This window comes from Arabidopsis lyrata (assembly GCF_000004255.2).
Source record: "Arabidopsis lyrata subsp. lyrata unplaced genomic scaffold ARALYscaffold_2, whole genome shotgun sequence".
Taxonomy (NCBI): domain Eukaryota; kingdom Viridiplantae; phylum Streptophyta; class Magnoliopsida; order Brassicales; family Brassicaceae; genus Arabidopsis; species Arabidopsis lyrata.
In genome coordinates this window covers 13,482,657-13,504,679 of record NW_003302554.1, presented here as the reverse complement: position 1 = coordinate 13,504,679, position 22,023 = coordinate 13,482,657, and the positions used below count along the sequence as shown (strand labels likewise).

The 22,023-nt window shown below is 41.4% G+C and overlaps 1 protein-coding gene, 1 long non-coding RNA gene and 1 other non-coding gene across 3 annotated transcripts; all 3 read left to right on the top strand.

Annotated features, from left to right (window-relative positions):
* The first annotated feature begins 884 nt into the window (after positions 1–884).
* TRNAF-GAA lies at positions 885–957 on the top strand. The gene has a single exon. It is a non-coding gene; the product is annotated as a tRNA-Phe (tRNA).
* Positions 958–2,120: 1,163 nt separating this feature from the next.
* LOC9323282 lies at positions 2,121–3,479 on the top strand. The gene has a single exon (XM_021010127.1). The coding sequence runs from the start codon at positions 2,154–2,156 to the stop codon at positions 2,925–2,927; it is 774 nt and encodes a 257-aa protein (XP_020865786.1). The 5' UTR covers positions 2,121–2,153; the 3' UTR covers positions 2,928–3,479.
* Positions 3,480–4,913: 1,434 nt separating this feature from the next.
* On the top strand, positions 4,914–5,386 carry LOC110224170. The gene is made up of 2 exons (XR_002328882.1): positions 4,914–4,995; positions 5,085–5,386. It is a non-coding gene; the product is annotated as an uncharacterized LOC110224170 (long non-coding RNA).
* Positions 5,387–22,023: the final 16,637 nt, after the last annotated feature.

Genomic DNA, 22,023 nt, shown 5'->3' with positions numbered 1-22,023 from the left:
TTGTAAAGTTGAAAATTTGAATTTTTTTGTATTCATGTATAGTATCATCATGTTACTATATTTATGTTTCATTGTTATTATATATATTTATATTTATTTAATAAAAAATATCTACCGTATAGTCCCCGCATAAACGACCGTATATACGTCTATACGCTATACGGTGCTCCACCGTACGCCTAGCGTATAGCGTATTTTAGAACACTGGTGTTAAGTTTCATGTTTAACAATTAACAGCTTCAAAATTCACTTACAAACTGGAAAGAGAGGATCTTAGGACAATGTGATGATTCGCTGGTCAAGGAAACAAGGTTAGATAAGTGAAAATCATCTTCATGTTGGGACACAACAAATCAGAAGAATCTAGAGAAAATGTACTACTTGTACTATCTGGACAGATGAATTTGATGAGTATCTTCTCCTATTATGTAATGAACATTCATATGCTATGGCATACATAGTAAAACCTCTTTATCGAAGCAACTAATTTCGCAAACAAGTTCATGTCTTCATATTTTCATGAGAAGTATAACAAAGCATCTACATTTTACTAGTTTGAATCCTTTTGACTAAGGTCACTTTGTTATTAGGAAGAATAATTGCAGCAGAACTATTCGAGTTCGTAGTACATATTTAAAACCATGCAAGTTTGCTATTGAATTGTTGATCAAAAAGTTTGTTCCTTCTAAGAGAGGCTAATTGAAGCCACAAACATCATATGAATTGCTTTAAAGAAGTGGTTGTTTGATGTTTCCTACACCATTGAACCCATAGGAAAAGATACTCCACTAACCCAAAAAATGGAAACAAACAAGTTTCCAAAAATTGATACAATATATCATTATCTAGTGAGTTATTACATAAAATAAGTTAATAAATAAGAAGCGGGGATAGCTCAGTTGGGAGAGCGTCAGACTGAAGATCTGAAGGTCGCGTGTTCGATCCACGCTCACCGCATTTCTCAATATATTTTTTTTCTTGTCTACAAAACACCCCAACACTTAATAGATTTAGGGGTGTCAAAATGGGTAACCCGACCCGACCCGACCCAAACCCATATGGGTTCGAGTGTTTAATGGACGGGTTTGACCCGACCCATATATTTATATGGGTTGAATTTACATACCCAAACCCATTATTGTAGAAATCTATTGGCTTAATGGGTTATATGGGTACCCATATATATGTATAATAAAATATATAAATAATAAAAATCCAAAAAATAACATAAAATTGTAAACCAACAAAAGTTTTTAAATAATAAATTAAAAAAATCTAGATATTAAAATAGAAAAGCATCCTAAAATCTTAAAACCACAAATCCAAAGAACCATAAAACCAAATAAAAAAGAAAAAATAGTCTTAATTTAAAGAACATTTGAATCTTCTTTAGATGCATCCGAATCGGATTTTACTTTTTACTTTTATTTTTAGGTAAAATGTAAACTTTAATAGTTATTTTAGATATTTTACATATATAGTTGTAAAGAAAAGAAGATATTTTACATATATTTATATAAATTTTACATAATATATTAATATAGATATATATAAATTTTACTTTTTAATTTTCGTTATGAAACCCATAGGTAACCCATGACCCTAATGGGTTTTATCCATTAAACCCATAACCCTAATAGGGTAACCCACTAAAACCCATTTATATATATTGGTAAAAAAATTCTACCCAAACCCACTAAAATCATGGGCGGGTTCGGGTTACCCATGGGTATTAACCCATTTTGACACCCCTAAATAGATTATCGATTTAAGCCTAACTGATCATTTCCTTTGATTTTATAATGCTTAATCGCAGCACATATGGTATTCCTATGTCATAGGACAGCGTATTGATCTGTTCAAATGTGGAGTTTTATAGAAAATCAAACCTAAATATGTGCATATGAATCATGATCATTTATATACCAGACAGGAACTTCTATGTAACAACTATTAATAGTGGGGTAATGTTAAAAACAGCATAGAAATACTGGGTGTGTTTCTGAATTTTCTTCACAGGCTTTTTCCGGTTATAGAAACTTTACATTTTCTTGCACCTCTAATAAATTATTCCACAAGGAAAGAACAAAGTTTGGATTTTGTAGGGTTTTGCTGTCTTTGACTCTCTTCTCCTAAATTAGGGTTTTACAACAATGTCTCAGCTTTTGTTGTGCCGAATCTCAAAGCTCTCATCAGCCCGGAACCATTTCCTCTGTTTCCGACGGTCAAAATTCTCTACGGCCACGGCGGCGGCAACACCTTACCTCCTCCTCGGCGACGATGTTGTCGGAATATCTCCTTGCGGTGGAAAAGTTGTCAACTTTAACCTATACGATCCGAGGAGACAAGAGCAAGTGAAGATCGAAAACAAGATTCTATCAAAGGAGGTCTATAAATCTCGTAGGATAGGATCATCAAGAGGATGGTTAGCTTTGGTGAACAAGAAAGATTTAACAGTGCGTCTCACTAACATCTTAAACCCTTCGAAGAAGATCATTTCTTTACCTCCAATAACCAGAGACAAATATGAACACCATGTTAATGTCTCTGTCTCATCTTCAAATGAAGAAGATTGTGTAGTCGCCGTCAAGTTTTACGGGTCACGAGTCAGTCTTTGTCGAACTGGTGACTCCGAGTGGACTCGCATCAACGTGCCTTGCCCATCTTTCCATTCTTCTACCGTCATTTACTCGGAGAGAGACCGGAGATTTTACTTGAACAATTGTAACCCTGACTACACTGGTCCAACAGATTTCACACCGAAAACCGGTTTTCCCACTCCGGTTAGTGGCTACAAGAGATTCCTCTTCTCTAACTTTCTTGACGAATTACCAGAGTTGAAGAACGAAATGCGTCTCTCTCGTTTCAGGATCCAACAACAACTAGTCGAGTCAGCTTCGGGCCAATCCTTCATCGTTGCATGGTAATAAAAACCCATTCTTCTGTCTTTTTCTCTACTTTGTGTTGTTATAAGGGATTGAAGATGAGTTCATCTGTGTTGTTGTCAGGTTTGTGGAGAGATTTACGGACAAAGGAGAAGTTGCGACATGGGGAGACGCACGTTACATAAACAGAAAAGACCTTTGCAGGAAGACCCACAAGATCATGGTGTTTCGGCAAGACGAAGAGCAAGGGATTGGTCCTTATACCGATGACATTGGCGATCTCTGCATTTTCTTGGGCGAGAATGAATCTTTCTGTCTCTCTGCCAAGGACTTCCCTGGTCTTAACCCTAACTCTGTCTACTTTGCTGGACATAGTTCCGGTTTTGGCATATGTGATCTCGCCTCTCGCACCATACGTTATCTCTCCGACTCTACTCCACCACCCGGTCGCATGTTTTGGCTTCCTCCCACAATGTGCTAATAAGAGAGAAGGTTTTTGTCTTCAAATATCGATCATCTCGCATTATTAATATAGGATGTGTTTTGTACGATCATCATTATCCCTATCTATCTTTATGTTGTTGATTTGGTGTTTTTAACTATTTTCCAACTCGGTAGAAGGGATGCTTTACGCCATGTTATAAGGTATTAGCAAAGGCTGTTCCTGGTCCATGGGGGGATTAAGGCCTAGACCCAAAACCCCTCTTAGTTAAAAAAAAAAAAAAAAAAAAAAAAACTATATTCCAACTTAAAAATAAAAAAACTTCTTTCCAAACTTGTTGAATTTTTAACTATTGATTGTCATAAGATATATGCATATAGTAGTTTTATAATTTCAGATTTTCTGAAATTCATCTAAATTATTCAATAGATAGATAATTAGTTGTGTCTATTTGTGGGACCGTACACAAACTCACCATTGTAAAAGAATAATTTTATAGGTGTGAGATTCTTGTCCTTTTTAGGTTAGAGATGATCTGCTCTAGCACTTTGTAGAAATTTAATTTGCAAAACACTTTTTGAAAAGTCCTTAAGAAACTAAGACCATGTGTATGGGTGATACTTTTACAGTATCAGAAGCCCAAAAAATATTATTTAAAGGATCAAACAGTTAAAACGGGCCTGATCCGTATCAGTCCAGTGAAACTTCTGATACCTAGTATCAGATGACATGGCGGCTGTTGATTGGTTGCGTTTTCCCGAAAGCAGTGGAAAAAAAAAATCATTTTGTTCTCTCTTCTCTTCTCTCGCGAGAGAAACCCACCGAATTTCTCTCCTTCGCTGATTCTGGCTTCCCGATCATTCCTTTGCTTCTCCTCCGCTTCCGGCGATTTTCTCTCCTCCGCTTCCCCTCCGGCTTCATCTCTTCGATCCATTTCACTTCTCCATTTCTTCTGTTTAGATTCGATCTCATCTCTCCTCCGCCGTTTAGGGTTTTTCACCTCTTTCTCAACTCTCTCTCGAAAACCTAGCTCCAGCTGCGGTTAAGGCCACTAATAAGCCTTTGAAGAAATGTATGAACTTTGGTTCCCTTTTGCCTTAGGTGGTTTGTTCTCTGTCTTTCTGTGTTACATAACGAGTTTGGTATTGAAAGTTTTGATTTTTGTATCTATGTTGCTCGTTCTGCTATGTCTGATGGAATTGGTTGTTTAATTTGTTTGTCTCATGAACGTATAAGACTGATTTGGGAATATATGGTCTTAGAATTCAATAGTCGTTGTTTATTGACTTGTTAATCATGAATTCAGAACCTTTAATGTTGGAAAGTATAGGAGATTTTGGAGGTGCAGTGTGTTAGCTTTTTTCATTATAGATTGTTGCTATGTGCCGTAGACTCATGGATTTTAATAGTTTCCAGCTCAACACCTGATAGTGTGGGTATGGAGTCTTCTGGTATTGCTTTGGGCATGGGAAAGTTCAGGATGCAATAGATATTAGAATTCATCCATGTTCTTTAATTCTGTTTGTGTTATAGTTTGAGATCAAGATTTCACTTGAATAAGTTTCTGAGTACATTGCAAGGAACTCACTTGGAGGGTATGTAGCTCTCTACTTTGCAGTCTGTGGCATTCCCTCTACCTGCAAGAGTGAAAAAAATCACAGAATTGGTGTAAGTGAGACTTTATTAACACATCTTCTGCTGCAAAGTATCATTAACACATCTTCTGACCTGCAACAACAATAACTTTCAAGAACCAGATAGTGAAGTGGAAGATGATGAATCTTTCAATGACATGGTGTCTTTCTATTGGAGTCTTGCTGCAGCCTATGTGACAATACTTCTTGGGATACTCGCATCTCTCTCATTTGATTCTCCTTGGAGCATTGCGTGGTTCTACATCGTATATTCTTTCATCGACAAGGTTAAGAATTTGTTTAGTAAAACACTGTAGGTGCCAAATTCTTCTTATACTAATTTTTGCAAGGAAGCAGTTCTCAAACAGCCTAAAAACGAAACAGAGTATCAATTTTTAATAGCACTGATCAGAGAACTTATGCCACATGTTGGATTCTGTCTACATAATTAACACCAATGTGAATAATAAAATTTGAAACTACACACCAAAAATTGCAGATACTACACACCAAAAATTGCAGATACTACACGTTTCTTGAATTTGGCATCAATCACATAAAGGGGTTATCAAACAAGCAAGAAATATACATCAGACAAATAAAATGGTTCTGGAGGAACCAATATCTAAGTTTCATCAACTCACTAAAAGACATACCACAACATATAGATTTTCAATGGAGTCAAGGTAATTGACTACAAGCGACTAAATTATTTTTATCATCATGTTTTTTTTCAGTTTTTTTGAATTTTATGTTTTATTTTGCTTAAGTATATTCTACGTTTTTTTTAAATCTTAATATTACCTTTTGTAATCTTATGTTTTAATATATTTATTTTTGATTTTGTAATTTTTTTTTATGATACTTAAACCGGTCACACCAATGCAAACATATTTAGTAGAAGTATCATAAAAAATCTCAAACAATAAACAAACATTATAAATAATACTAAAAAATTCCTAATGATACTATATGGATATCACCCATATACATGCTCTAATAGTATTTGTTTTTCTGGAGAACTGAATAGAAGGCCTTCAGGGAACAACTTTTCTGATGAAGCGTTATTAGTAGTAGACGTGTTTCAGTTATATACAAATAACACAATCACATATGTAACGCCAAAACAGTCATGAAGTGTTATTTTTAATGAAAAATCTAAAATTGCTAAGGACGCTATATAATATACTTCAAAAAAATGTTAGTTTTCACATAGACAATCCATAAAATATTATTTGGTAGACTATTTTTTCTATTTTTTTTATTGAATTAGGTTTTGAATCCACGATACGCGTGGATTTGTTCTATATATTTTGATTAAAGTTATATATGATTAATAATAATTAATTAAAATATTATTTTTATAGAGAAATATTCTAAAATAGTACTAAAACAAGTTTTTTGGACAATTATAGCACACACTGCACAAACTTTCAAAATAACATTAGTTTTTGGGTTCTACCCACAAAAATAACATTAGTAGATTGAACATGTCAATCAAGCTGGTAGTAGATAGAGAGTGATAACTCAATGCTCCATAAAATTTTCTTCATAAATTTGGTTTTTTGTTTACAATATATATACAAATATATGCTCCATCAACATAGTTACATAGAAGATATATGTTAGCAAGTATTTGTGTAGTGGAGTAACTACTTGATGGAATTATTTTAGGCAGGAAAACAGTTATACAGACTGATAGAACACATCTCTCTGAAGAGGAGATTGTACGGCCTTGTACGGACAGTGGCGAAATGTTGAGATCGGATCTCCGACAACAGATCCGAGCTTCTCTTGTCTTCCTCATCTCTCCCATCCTATCTTTTCTCTTGAAGCTGTACTAATTGGGCCTAGATCTGCAAGAGAGAACGAGTTTGAAGGAGGAAATAAACTAGCTTTTTCACGAGGAACCGCAAGACCTTGACGAAATGGCTTTCTCCCTCCGGCGTTGCTTCTCCGATGGTAGCCTTTACTGATCGGTGCTTGCTCCTCTTGCGAGACCTCTCCGGCGACTTCCATTCTCCGGCATCGTTGGTCTCTCTTCTCGCCGGCGATCTCCTCCGCTTCTCTCCGTTCTCACAGAACAAGGTTCTCTCTCTCGTGATGGCTTGTACGGACGGTGACGAAGTGATGCTCTTGGATCTCCGTCAATAGATTTGAACTCCCCTCACTAATTCTAGCAATTTGCTAAGTTATAATGTTGTGTCAAACTTGTTACTCTCGGGTGTTCTTGGCTCAAGGAGAAATTATTTTATTTACATGATTCAAAAAGTTTGTTGTTTATTCCGACTGTGCGGCTTGCCGCCGTCGAGACCCATCTATGGCTCGGCCACTAAATATCTCTTGCCGGTTGCCACGACCATTGTTGGCGCCTTCTCGGCCCCCATGGCTGAAATTTTGTGTCGGCGGAAGCTCTCTATCTCACTCCTTTTCCACTGGTTGACTCGTGTACCGGTGAGACAAGTGTTGGCTTCGTGTCTCCTTCATTTCGGTGATGCGTCATCCACCGCACAACCACCGTTCTTCACCACCGAGTCTCGCCGTCGCTCCATCTCCATTATGACCGAGCTAGGTCGAGATAGTATCGTTTTAGGATATTTGCTATTAAAACGGGTTTGGGCTTGGCCCATTTACGTTTTTATTCAGGTCTGTCTAAGCCTAGAAAGTTTTATGGACTTAAAGCCTGTTTGGCCCACCAAAATAAGAAGTTTGGCTTTAAGATTCATTTGTATTATCCGGATTATATCATATTCCTCCTTTTTTATGGAGAGTATTTTCTCAATTATTAGTACGGCGAGGTTTTATTCTCCTTCCGGAACTAATACATGAGGATTCTAGCGTGGAACTGTCAAGGGGCGGGTGCGCAACTTACGACTCGTCGACTGGAGGAAATGTGTCGTATGTATTCTCCAGGTTTTCTTTTTTTTTTTTATCGGAAACTAAAAATGACCTTACACATCTTCAAAATATGCAAGTATCTTTAGGTTTTGATTCACTAAAAACTGTTGAACCAAGTGGTAACAGTGGTGGTCTCGCTCTTTTTTATTCAAAGGACTATCCGGTTAAGTTTGGTTTTGTTAGTGATCGGCTTATTGATATTGGCTTATTGATATTGAGACTATTATTGATGGAAACAGAGTTTTTATTACTTTTGTGTATGGAGATCCGGTCGTTCAGTACCGAGAACTAGTTTGGGAGCGTTTGACTCGTATTGGCATTACTCGTTCTGATCCATGGTTTATGATCGGTGATTTTAACGAAATTACTGGAAACCATGAGAAGAGAGGCGGTAAACGTCGGTCGGAATCATCGTTCCTTCCTTTCCGTTGTATGATTGAAAATTGTGGAATGATCGAGGTTCCATCTCAGGGTAACTTGTTCTCCTGGGTGGGGCGTCGTAGTTGTGGCGTTACGGGTCGGAGAGTTCGTCGTCTTATCAAATCGCGGTTAGATAGAGCTTTGGGTAATGAAGAATGGCACACAATTTTCTCCCACACAAATGTGGAGTATTTAAAATTATGGGGCTCTGATCATAGACCCCTCCTAGCTTCAATTCAGAATAGTCCTCACCGGTTTGTCAAAAATTTTATTTTTGCTAAAAGATGGATTGGCAAACCGGGGTTCAAAGAATCGGTCATTCAAGGCTGGACTTTCCCTTCTCAAGAAGGTGTTCCTCTTTTGCAAAAAGTTTCAAGCTGTAGAAAAACTATCTCTATTTGGAAGAAATCGAGTTCTACAAACTCTGAGAAGTTGATTATAGACTTACAAAATCAAATTGACCAAGCCCAGGAAGATGTGGCCATCTTTGCAGAAGATTTGTTAGCCCTAAAATGGAAACTATGCGATGCCTACAGGGAAGAGGAGATCTTTTGGAGGGCAAAGAGTAGGGATGGTTCCAAGTCGGCGATAAGAACACTAAATACTTCCATGCTATTACCAAGCAAAGAAGAGCAAAAAACAAGATCATTGGGTTGTTAAACCAAGATGGTATGTGGGTTGATAGTGAAGTGGATATAGAGGGTTTAGCGGTGGACTACTTCAGAGATATCTTCATTACTTCAAAGCCACAAGACTTCCATTCCGCCCTTTGGGACGTGCCAGTTTTGATCTCGGAAGCTATGAACCAGAATCTTATAAAAGAAATTTCCCCTGAGAAAGTTAGACGAGCCCTCTTTTCGCTCAACCCGGACAAAACTCTGGGCCCGGATGGAATGACAGCCCTTTTCTACCAACGGTTTTGGGATTTAACCGGGCCGGACTTAGTAAAAGTAGTTCAAGACTTCCATTCTTCAGGCTCTTTCGATAAGCGGTTGAATGAGACAAATATCTGTTTGATTCCAAAAACTGATAGACCGAGGAAAATGACAGAGTTCCGACCAATTAGCTTGTGTAATGTGAGTTACAAAGTTATTTCAAAGGTCCTTAGCTCCCATCTTAAAAAACTTCTTCCGGAATTAATTTCTGAGACTCAATCTGCCTTTGTGTCGGGAAGACTTATTACAGACAACATTCTTATAGCGCAAGAAAATTTTCATGCTCTACGAACCAATCCGGCATGCAAGAAAAAGTTTATGGCTATAAAAACGGACATGAGTAAAGAATACGATCGGGTAGAGTGGTCATTTTTACAAGCCCTAATGCTCAAAATGGGCTTCGCTCAAAAATGGGTAGATTTGATCTCTTTTTGCATTTCATCAGTCTCTTATAAAGTTCTTTTGAATGGAGCACCGAGAGGGTCCATTACACCGACGAAGGGAATTCGACAAGGAGACCCTATTTCTCCTTTTCTGTTTATTTTGTGTACCGAAGCTCTGGTGGCTAACCTCAAAGAAGCATAATGGCATGGCAGAATTCAAGGTCTTCAAATTTCTCCTGCTAGCCCTTCTACCTCCCACCTCCTCTTCGCGGACGATAGCTTATTTTTCTGTAAAGCAGACCCAATCCAAGGAGAGGAAATCATCAAAATTCTCCGCATTTATGGCGAGGCTTCGGGACAACAGTTAAATACTGTAAAGTCCTCGGTTATGTTTGGCCATGATGTTGACAACTTAGCCCGAAATACTATCAAGGAGTCTTTGGGTATTTTCCAAGATGGGGGCATGTGGTCATACTTGGGATTACCAGAGAAGATTCATGGCTCCAAAACTCAAGTTTTCGCTTTCGTGAGGGATAGGCTTCAAAAACAACTTAATACTTGGTCCGCTAAATTATTGTCCAAAGGAGGCAAAGAGGTCCTTATAAAATCCATAGCACAGGCCCTTCCGACATATGTCATGTCGTGTTTTCTTCTCCCTAAGGCTATCCGCTCAAAGTTGAGTAGTGCAATTGCGAATTTCTGATGGAAAACTAATGAACATAGTAATGGTATCCACTGGATTGCTTGGAATAAGCTTTGCACGCCACACTCTGATGGCGGCCCGGGCTTTAGAACGCTTGAAGAATTTAATCTTGCTCTATTAGCAAAACAACTTTGGCGCCTCCTTAGATACCCAAATTCTCTTTTGAGCAGGGTCTTGAGAGGTAGATATTTTTGATTTAGTGATCCTCTACATATTGGAAATTCTAATCGTCCCTCCTATGGATGGAGGAGTATTATGGCGGCCAAACCACTACTTGTTTCAGGCCTTCGACGGACCATTGGCTCTGGAATGTTAACCCGAGTTTGGGAAGACCCGTGGATTCCTACCATTCTTGCACGGCCTGCAAAGAGCATTCTTAACATTAGAGATCCACATCTCTATGTTAATGACCTCATCGACCAAACCTTGAAGACGTGGAAATTGGATCGCATTCAATCTTTGATTAATCCTGTAGATATTCCAGTCATCTTAGGGATCCGACCAAGTTGTACTTACTTGAGCGATGGTTTTAGTAGGTCTCATACAAAATCCGGAAATTACACGGTAAAGTCCGGTTATTGGTGTTGGTGTCGGATCCCGCACCAGAAGTACGAGACCAACCAAAGATTGCCACGTAATCAGGGTAATGGCCCATAAAAGATGAAGCCCATTGGACCCGTGAGCCGAAGGGATGTTCGAAATGGTTGTCACCATTTCGAGAATCCGAAGTGACTGCACTGTGACACGAGTTCAATGAAAAAGGCATGGGCAAGTCGGTTCAAGGACACTTGGGCCAAAAGAGGCGAGGCCCATGAAGATCAGAGTCAACTCAAATTCAAACGTTGAGCATTAAAGCCGAAGAATCAAAACGGACACATTTAAGAAGAAATAATTGTGCTTAATTACTCATTTTAATGTCGTTTATTTATGTATAAATATAGAGGCCAATGGCCATGAAAAGGGGATCTTCCTCTCAAGAGAGAAATACTATAGCAATTTTCGTATCGATTTATAAGTTTTTTACATATTTATTTTTGTCCCTCAAGAATAATCTTTCCCACTTAACAAAATACTTGAGTGTGTGAATCCGACTTCCACATTTTGGCGCCGTCTGTGGGGATATCAGGATTCTTGAGTGGTCAGATTTCTTCTTTTCTACATTTCCAAGATAAGCGATAATGTCCGGAGGAGACGCCGTTGAGACATCATTGGCCGAAACCCTCAAAGCTATGCAGCAAACCATGTCGGACATATCACAAAAGTTCTCGGATGTGGAGAAGGCCGTCGATACGTTACAAACATCCCAGGTATCTCTTAGTCAAAACGTCAATAATATACAAACTCGTGTTCGCTCCTTAAGTGCAGGAAACCCGGTGGGAACCCGAAGAGGGATATTCAACTCGCCAAGTTCCGCTGCACGAAATGAAACCAGCGGACAAACAACTCCCGGTGCTACTAATAATGTAGCTCAGACGTCGGAAGAAGAGACGCAGCTCGGGGATGAAGAACAACTTGCAGCTCAGTACGAGCAGGAGAACCTCGACCAGTTCGAGACCATGAGGAAGGTTAGCCAGGAATTAAAAGAAATGAAATCAAAATTTCATCAGGCTACAAGTTCGGAGCCAGACATCAATCGAGTCATTGAAGAAGCTAGGCGAACCCCTTTTATCCCGCGAATTGCAAGTTTAAGGATCAAAGATTCCCGGAAACTCAAATTGGACCCTTACAGCGGATTGGAGGATCCAAAAAGCTATCTTGCAGCTTTTCTGATCGCTGCTGGAAGAGTCGAATTGGATGAAGCTGATGAGGATGCAGGTTACTGCAAGCTTTTTTCGGAGAATCTGTGTGGCCAAGCTCTAATGTGGTTCACCCAATTAGAGCCGGGTTCGATCAGCAATTTCGACGAACTATCAGCCGAGTTCTTAAAGCAATACTCTATCCTTATGGATAAAAGCGTTTCGGATGCCGATCTTTGGAACTTAACGCAAGGATCTAATGAGTCACTTCGAGTTTTCATCACCAAATTCAAAGGAGTGCTGTCAAAACTCCCAAGAATCTCACAGCAATCAGCTTTATCTGCCCTACGAAAAGGATTGCGACATGATTCAAGGTTTAAAGAAGACTTAATACTTCATAAACCAGACACAATTCAGGATGCACTCTTCCGCGCAAACAACTGGATGGAGGTAGAAGACGAAAAAGAAAGTTTTGCCAAACGGAATAAACAAGAAAAGCCGGCAATCACCGTCCCTACCAAGAAGTTCGAGCCTAGAGAGAGCAAAGGACCAAGGAAGTTTGGGTCGCAACCCTTCAACAATACCGTCGGGAAGCAATTCCAAGGGAAAGGAAGATCAAGCACTTGGGTCCGTGATGAAAGCCTATATTGCGACATTCATAAAATAACCGGACATTTAACCAAGGATTGCAGCGTTCTTAAAAAGCACCTCGCAGAGCTTTGGGCTAGTGGCGATCTTTCTAAATTCGATATAAAAGATTTTGTGAAGGAATACCACGAAGCAAGGGAAAACTCCAAAGATCAAGATTCCAAAAGACCAAGATTGTCCAACGAGGAAGAACCAAGGAGTTCTAAGGGTAAGATCAATGTGATTCTAGGAGGATCCAGATTTTGCGGAGATTCAATAAGTTCAATCAAAAAGCATCGACGAAATGTCTTACTCAAAGCAAGCTTAAGCGAAGAAGTCGATTTTCAAGGTGCATCAATATCATTCGATGAAGAAGAAACGCGGTACCTCGAAAGGCCTCATGATGATGCTCTAGTCATTACCCTTGATGTCGCCAACTTCGAAGTATCGAGGATCCTTATAGATACAGGCAGTTCGGTCGACTTAATCTTTTTAAGTACTCTAGAAAAAATGGGAATCAGCCGAGGAGACATAGTAGGACCCCCATCTCCGTTAGTTGCATTCACAAGCGAGTCAGCCATGTCTCTCGGAACAATCAAGCTACCGGTCCTTGCCAAGAAGGTATCGAAGATCGTGGACTTCGTTGTCTTCGATAAGCCCGCAGCTTACAACATCATCCTCGGGACTCCCTGGATTTATCGGATGAAAGCAGTCCCCTCTACATACCATCAATGTATCAAATTTCCAACATCAAATGGGGTGGAAACGATTCGGGGAGATCAAGAAGCTTCGCGGAGTTGTTACTTAGCTAGCCACCGTTTGAAGATCCAATAGCAATTAACAAAGCCCGCAAAAGAAGGACTAAGGCAAAAATTTCCTAGTGGGCAGGAAAAAGAGGATGTGGTAGTAGAAGTAGTATTAGAAGAAGATAAACCAGATCGGAAAATTCGAATTAGAGCAACGTTGACTGGCCAAATAAAAGAAGCTTTGATCGAACTCTTAAGGAAAAACAAAGCATCATTTGCATGGTCAGCAGCGGACATGCCTGGCATAAATCCGAGTATAATTTGTCATGAACTAAATGTAGATCCAAGCTTCAAACCGGTAAAACAAAAAAGAAGAAAGCTAGGAGTGGAGCGGGCAAAAATAGTAAACGACGAAGTGGATAAACTTTTGAAGATAGGGTCCATAAGAGAAGTGCAATATCCGGAGTGGGTAGCAAACACTGTCGTTGTCAAGAAAAAGAACGGGAAAGATAGGGTTTGCATCGATTTTACAGACCTGAATAAAGCATGCCCTAAAGATAGTTTTCCGCTCCCGCATATAGATCGACTTGTAGAGTCCACCGCTGGAAATGAGCTGTTAACGTTCATGGACGCCTTCTCGGGTTATAATCAGATAATGATGAACCCCGAAGATCAAGAAAAGACGTCATTTATCACAGATAGAGGTATCTACTGTTACAAGGTAATGCCTTTTGGTTTGAAAAATGCAGGAGCAACTTACCAACGATTGGTGAACAAAATGTTTCACAATCACCTCGGGAAGACTATGGAAGTCTACATAGATGATATGTTGGTTAAATCATTGAAGAAAGAAGATCATGTTAAACATTTGGAGGAATGTTTTGATATTCTCAATAAATATCAAATGAAGCTGAACCCGGCGAAGTGCACATTTGGAGTCCCATCCGGAGAATTTCTTGGCTATATCGTGACAGAAAGAGGGATTGAAGCCAATCCAAATCAAATTAACGCCTTTCTGAACATGCCATCTCCAAGAAACTTCAAAGAAGTACAACGGTTGACTAGGCGGATTGCGGCTTTGAACCGTTTTATCTCGAGGTCAACAGATAAGTTGTTGCCTTTCTACCAAATTCTAAAAGGGAACAAAGGATTCCTTTGGGATGAGAAGTGTGAAGAAGCTTTTGGGCAGCTTAAGGCATACTTAACCACTCCACCTGTACTGTCCAAACCGGAAGTAGATGAAAAACTTTACTTGTACGTATCAGTTTCAAACCACGCGGTTAGTGGAGTCTTGGTTCGGGAAGACCGTGGGGAGCAGAAACCAATTTACTACGTGAGCAAGTCAATGACGGATCCAGAAACCAGATACACAATGATGGAAAAACTCGCACTCGCGGTGGTAACTTCGGCTCGGAAGCTGCGTCCATATTTTCAATCCCATCCGGTTGAAGTATTAACTAACCAACCACTCCGAACAATACTTCATAGTCCAAGTCAGTCCAGACGTTTGGCGAAATGGGCGGTGGAATTAAGCGAGTACGACATAGAGTTCAAAAGCCGGATCAGTATGAAGGCTCAGGTCTTAGCAGACTTCCTGACCGAACTACCAATACCTGGAACGATAGAGCAACCGGAGAACCAAACTTGGAAATTACACGTAGACGGGTCTTCAACAAAACAAGGATCAGGAGTGGGAATCAAGTTGGAGTCTCCAACATCAGAAATTCTAGAACAATCATTCCGATTGTTATTTAATGCCTCCAACAACGAGGCAGAATATGAAGCCCTTATTGCCGGACTTCGACTAGCACAAAGAGTTGGAGCAAAGGAAATATTGGCTTATTGCGATTTGCAATTAGTAGTTAACCAATTTAATGGAGACTATGAGGCCAAAGATTCAAGAATGGAAGCATACCTCGAAGTGGTGAAGGATCTATCTAAAAATTTCTCGAAATTTGAATTAATCCGTATACCTCGGGGAGAGAATACAACTGCAGATGCACTTGCCGCATTGGCGTCAACATCAGATCCTGAGTTAAAGAGAGTTATTCCAGTAGAATGCATCTCGGAGCGAAGCATTCAAGACAGCAAGGAAACCCTCGTCGTTACAAGGTCTCGAGCAGCGGCACGCGACCGTGGCGAACCAGAGATCGAACCGCCACCCAACAAACGAAGAAAGTCAAAGGGATCAAATACATCTAACAAGGAACCCGTTGTCTTAGCTGAAGAAATGATTCCAGAAACGATGTTAGAAACCGAGCCATTACTCGAGGAGAATATTCTTGAACCAAACGAACATCCCGAACCAGAGCCACGGATATTTCACAGAGTTGACCAAATTCCGGCTAAAGACTGGGGGGCTGACTGGAGGGAGCCAATAAAGCACTACATCACGACAGGCGAGCTCCCAAAGAATAAATGGCAGGCCAGGAAAATGAAAGTCGTTAGCGCGAAATTTTGCCTATCAAAAGATGCGTTATATAGGCGAGGTGTTAGTGACCCTTACCTATTATGCATTTTTGGGCCCGAAGTCGAAATCGTCATGAGCGAAGTGCATGAAGGATTATGTGGAAGTCATTCATCAGGAAGAGCTATGGCTTTTAAAGTTAAAAGAATGGGGTACTTTTGGCCCACTATGATCACAGATTGTGTTAAGTTCGCCCAAAGATGCAAGCGCTGCCAACTCCATGCGCCATTAATCCATCAACCGTCAGAGTTATTCTCCTCCATTTCCGCCCCATACCCGTTTATGAGGTGGTCAATGGACATCATTGGACCATTGCACAAATCAACTCGAGGTGTACAGTACCTTTTAGTCCTTACGGACTACTTTTCGAAATGGATTGAAGCTGAGGCGTATGTTGGTATCAAGGATTCGGCGGTGAAGACTTTTATTTGGAAGAACATTATATGTCGACATGGAGTTCCGTACGAAATAGTCACTGATAATGGACCACAATTCATTTCACACGAGTTTGATGCCTTTTGTGCGGACTGGGGAATCAAAGTTAGTTATTCTACTCCACGATATCCGCAAGGAAACGGACAAGCTGAAGCCGCGAACAAGACAATATTAAGCAATCTCAAGAAACGCTTAAGTCATCTAAAGGGAGGATGGTATGAAGAACTCCAGCCCGTCCTGTGGGCCTATCGAACAACCCCTAGACGACCTACAGGAGAAACTCCATTCTCTTTGGTTTACGGCATGGAAGCGGTAGTACCAGCCGAACTCAATGTGCCCGGACTTCGCCGAACGGAAGCACCGTTAAATGAGGAAGAAAATTCAGCAATGCTTAATGATTCACTAGATACCATAAATGAAAGGCGTGATCAAGCTCTAATTCGGATCCAGAATTACCAACAAGCAGCAGCCCGGTATTACAATTCTAAAGTTAAAAGTAGGCCGTTCTTCGTGGGAGATTATGTATTAAGGCGCGTCTTTGACAACAAAAAAGAAGAAGGTGCCGGTAAACTTGGTATTAATTGGGAAGGACCTTACATCATTACTGAAGTGGTTCGGAACGGTGTTTATAGGTTGAAAGACTTAGAAGACAATCCGGTCAAGCGACCTTGGAATGTGATCAACCTAAAGAAATTTTATGTTTAATGCATTGTTTATGTACATGAACTACGATTTGGCTTGATCCCGAAATGGGTACGTAGGCAGCTCGAAAACGGGTTCAGCTATTAATAAAGTTTTTGTTTTATTTCTTTATTAAAGGAAGAAGGTTCGGCTATGCGAACATACAAGAGATTGGAAGTAAAGCGTTTTATTCAAAAAAAAAAAAAAAAGAAGTGTCCCACATCGTACACTTCGAACTACGAAATCTCTGTTGACGAGCAGAACACTTCAACTCCTTGACCAGCAAGATCGAGGATTGACATCATGCAGTCCGGAATTCGAGCAAAGTCAGAGATTCCAAGCTCAATCCACTCTCCGGGGTGAGACTCAAGGATGTGAAGATTTCTTGACACTGTAGTAAGCCTGTGTTGCATCCGGTTAATCCTCTTCCGGAGTCTCCTCTTTTCCGACATAAGCTTCCGGTGTTGAAGCTCAAGTGTCTCTATGAACGCCGTCGCTGTTCCTTGGTCTCTGATTGGGAGATTCCTGATCAAAGCACATGGAGCTTGGATCTGAGATCTCGAGAAGCCGCGAAGTGGGGAAGGCTGCCTGTTTGGCTCATTTGAAACATCTTCATTCATCATTCCGATTCTGGAGAAGTCGGGCATAGATTCTGAACAGCGAAGATTGAACTCCATACCTGCTAAAATGAAAAAAAGGATGAGAAGTAAAAGGAAATTGAACCTATAATTTATAGGAACCCCATATCCTTAGCAAGCTGCGGATTTTATCCAAGGAATGGAGTGATTCGCGGAGAGATTTATGCCCTCGAATGGATCATGCATTAAAAGACGCATCTCCAAGAATATTTGGAAAGAAAGGAAAGTAGCAAATATTTCCATAAATAAAAAGGGCCGAAGCCCATTACGAGTTTTTAAAAAAAAAAAAGAAAGTGAAGAAGTTAAAAGAACATTTATGGGAGAGGCTCAGGAACAGGCTCCTTCATCGCCGGTTTAGTTTCCGAAGTGGACGCCTTGTTCGTGGCATCCACTTCGGAACGATCCCGAACGCGTTTCCGGCAGTTGCTGGCCTCCTCCTCCAAGTCCTCTTCCTCTTCACTGTCGGATGGAACGGCGCAGACAGGGGCGTTCACGGGACCTGGGACTCCTCTGGCGCGGAGATACATCCGAAGCATCTTCGGGATCTCAGCAACGGAGTCGAAGTTCCGCCACTCCCATTGAAAGGGATCGCTTTCCAAGGCCCGTATCTTCCTCTCCACTCGAGCGATGCGAGCCTCGAGTGTTTGCCTTTTGAGGCCCAGCCGCTGCCTCTCTTCACATAAGCGACGGTGCTTGTCGGCGACCTAACATAAAAAAAAGTGAATAAGATGAAGCAAAATGTTTTTAAGTCAAAAACTTTAAATATTTACCTTGTCGATGAAGTCGCAAGCCTCTTTCTTCTCCTTTGAAGGGAAGTGAAAGACGGCGTGAGGAAAGAGAACGCCAGCCGGTTCAAATCCGTCGCCGGACAAGAAAAGTGGGCTGCCGGGAGCGATGGGGGCTACTTCTTCGTTTTCCATTCTTAAAATATTTCTCAAGTGAGATTCTATAGTCATGTTTAATAAAGCCTAGAGGTAGGTAAGCCTTTATTTATAATGATTTAGGGTTTGTCTTGGAACCATAAATCCATTAATGGTAGCGTTTCCGAGTGGGTTATCATTTTTGGAAAATCGAGAAAAGGCAATTATTGCATTAAAAGACGAGCCGTTTTCCTTGAGAAAGGAAAAGGCAACCGTCGCATTAACTACAAAAGTTTCTAAGGCTCAAGCCCAACAAGTTTACCGAGTTGACTAAACCCGAAGTGGGAAACTCGCTTTAAGCCGAGCTCAGTTCTCGCATTCTAAAGAGAAAGGTCTGATCAGCCTAAAAATCTCGAAAGCATTGCCACAAGGCCACAAAAGGTTAAAAGCGGACTTTGCAAACCCGCATTTAATTTTAACCAAACCCCCTTGGGTCACAACCTAGAAAGGTTTAAAAGCCTCCTCAGGCAAATATCTTGTTCAAAAGAAAATAATAATAAAGCCTCCTTAGGCAAAAATAAGTTTGAAATTAAGTCTTAAAAATAAAGGGACAATCCCTAATTTAAAGTGGACACAGCCACTACGGAGCAGCAGCCACCTCGGAGTCCGGCTCAACAGTCGAAGCTTCATTCGCGTCCTTGGCAGCTGCTTGATCAGATGAAGCTCCCTGACCACCCTCCGCGGTACAACCAACCTCCGGAGTGACCTCCGATACCATAGGAGCTACGGGCGGGACAACGTCCTCCGCCTCACTTGAGCCTAGGAATAATAATTCCAGTCAATCAAAGGTGCAAGAAAAGGAAAGGTAATAAATGTCAGGAGCCAAGCATTACCTGCCCAGTCTAGACCTGATTCGCTTATAGGAGGCGATTCGGTGAAGAATTCCTCGAAGTCCTAAGGGTTGAAGGTCGAAGTAGGAAGAGCTGCCAAGCGACTCCACTTTTCAGAAAGATTAGCCGATAGTTCGGTTCTCTCTTGATCCTCGGAGAAATCTGCATCATGGATTTGATCCAGTAGGATCAGGTTGCTCTCGTGCTCCTTGATGTCAGATTCCAAGTCAGACCTAGCCTTCTCAGTCTGCATGAATCGGATGGCCTCTTGGATCAACTCCATCCCACGTCCCTTGACCTCTTTTCTGGCTTTTGATGCCGACCTCGCCAACTCGGAGTCACGCAATTTGGCGATCGCCTTGTACTTCGCGTTGAGCTCGATGAGTTGGTTGTTCAGGGAATCAGCGTTTGATTCGGACTCTTGAAGCCTACCTTGAATACCAGAAAACTCTTCCTGGAGTTTGAAGTTCTGGTCGTACTGACCCTGCAGCTCCCCCTTTATCTGCGCGAGCTCGGATGTTAAATTGTCGACTTTGTCCTCCAGATCATGCTTGGAGCCGGCAGAAGAACTGAGTTCGGCCTCAAGGGCGGAGAGTTTCTTTGTCCACATGTCAATCTCCTTCTCCCGGCCAATGACCAACCCTTCGTAATGTTCGATCATGTCGTTAAATTTGCTTTGAGCCTGGCGTTATACATGAACCCGGGATGACGAGTCAGTTCGCAGAATGGCAATACAATAAAAAATATACATAAAAGAAAGCGGAACTAACCCGAGATGAGTGATGCGCGTGAAGCAAATAACGTTCACGAATCGCAGGGCGCCATTTGTTGAAATCTGGCAAGATCGAACCCGAACGGGTCCTGAAGCATCGGAAGACGCTGCCTTCTGTCTCCATAGCTGCGAAGAAGGAAGAATTGTAAAAATTGGAATTTTAATAAAGACAAAAGTTTAAGTGTGTGTAAATCACCAAACCTGAAAGCGATTTGACTTGAGGTACAAGAGCAGGCTTCAGCCTCGAGGGAGCATCTCGAGATTCAGAATCTCCTTTTTTCGGAGACGCGCTCCGGGCGGTCTTTCCACTATCAGGCTGGGAAGAGGAGGACATGTCAACCGGTCGTGGAGGACCCATTGGTTCAGAAGGAGGGGATGACCGAGGTGAGCGGTCAGTCCGGGCCCTTGACTTTTCCCTCTGCGGGGAAGGATCACTGCGAGAGGACTTGTCTCTCTTTCGGCGAACCAAGTTCTTAATTGGCTCGTTACTAAAATCATCTCGGGAAGGACGAGGTGAATCACGGCGAGGAGATCGATCCCTCCGAGGAGAACGTGAGTCGCGACGATCGCGACGAGGAGTTAATCTGAAGGAAGCGACAGATCGAGCTCCCTCGGTGCTGCCATCATCAACCAGCAAGGTTCTACTGTAGTCCTTCTTGTCTATAGAAGTCGCGAGAAACTTTTTCTTCTCCTCGCAAGCCTCAGCCATCGGCTTGGAAAGCAACTTACGCTTGGCCGCAAGGGCCCGAGATGACATTCCCTGAGTTGAGGGAGGGGGAGGAATTTGGTGAAGATGACCAGGCGGACTAATCCTGAGTCTGTGGTTAGCTTCTAGGAATCGTTCAAGAGTGAAGGAATTCCAAAGGGTTTCCCCTTCAAGAATTATTTTGAAGAATTCGATGAACTCTTCAGATGGGAGATTGGAAGCGATGAAAGCTGCGAAATGAAACAACGGTGTTAGCCAATAAAGATAAAGAAACAATCGGAAAAGATACGGGCAACCTAATCACTACCGGGTTTCGCAGACCACTTCGAAGGGAGAAAATCTGCGAGATTTCCAATCGAAGCGGGAGTTTTCTTAATTAGAAACCAAGGATGATGCCAATTTTCATCCTTGTTCGGAAGATGTGAAATGATGTTCCTGTTGGCATTGGGATATGCTGAGAAATACCCCGTTTTCTTCGATGAACTTCTCACGCTCAGAAGCTCATTTAGTTCAGCAACTCCGATAACGTAACCGGCCTCCGCCGCGATTGTTATAATTCCAAGAATAGTACGGAGAAGATTTGGGGTTAATTGGGGAAGAGCGATTTCAAGAGCCGCTAGGTATAGAACTAGGGCTTCGGGAAGAGGAAAGGTCAGCCCGCAACCTTTGAAATAAATTTCATACACACAGAAGTAACCATCACGATGGTTCTCTGGGGATTCTGTGGGGGAAGCTATTTGTGCTTCCGCCATAATTTCCGGCGGAATCCGGCAAAGCTCTTTCAACCGCTCGAGGGATTGAAGAGTACAAGTGGACCTATAGTGCGGACCGGCAATGTCACCAGGGCGGGTGCACTCGTCGTTACTAGAACGCCTCTCGTCGAAAGACGGAGACTCGGGTCTATCGGAATCAGAAGTCATTGGGAAGAAAGAAAAATTCAAGATCCGGCGAAGAAGGGTTTTGGTGAAGGAACGAAGAGAGAGGTTTTGATTAAAGTACAAAAGTAAAAGAAGAGAGTAATGGTGAAAAGAAGTTACCTCAAGCTAATGATGAAACCGCCTCGGAAGTCGTGTGGGAAGTGGGAAGGTTTTTCCCGTTTTAATAGTAATTAATCAATATACGGTCATAATGATGACAGATGTCACTCGGTTAAAAATGGCTATTG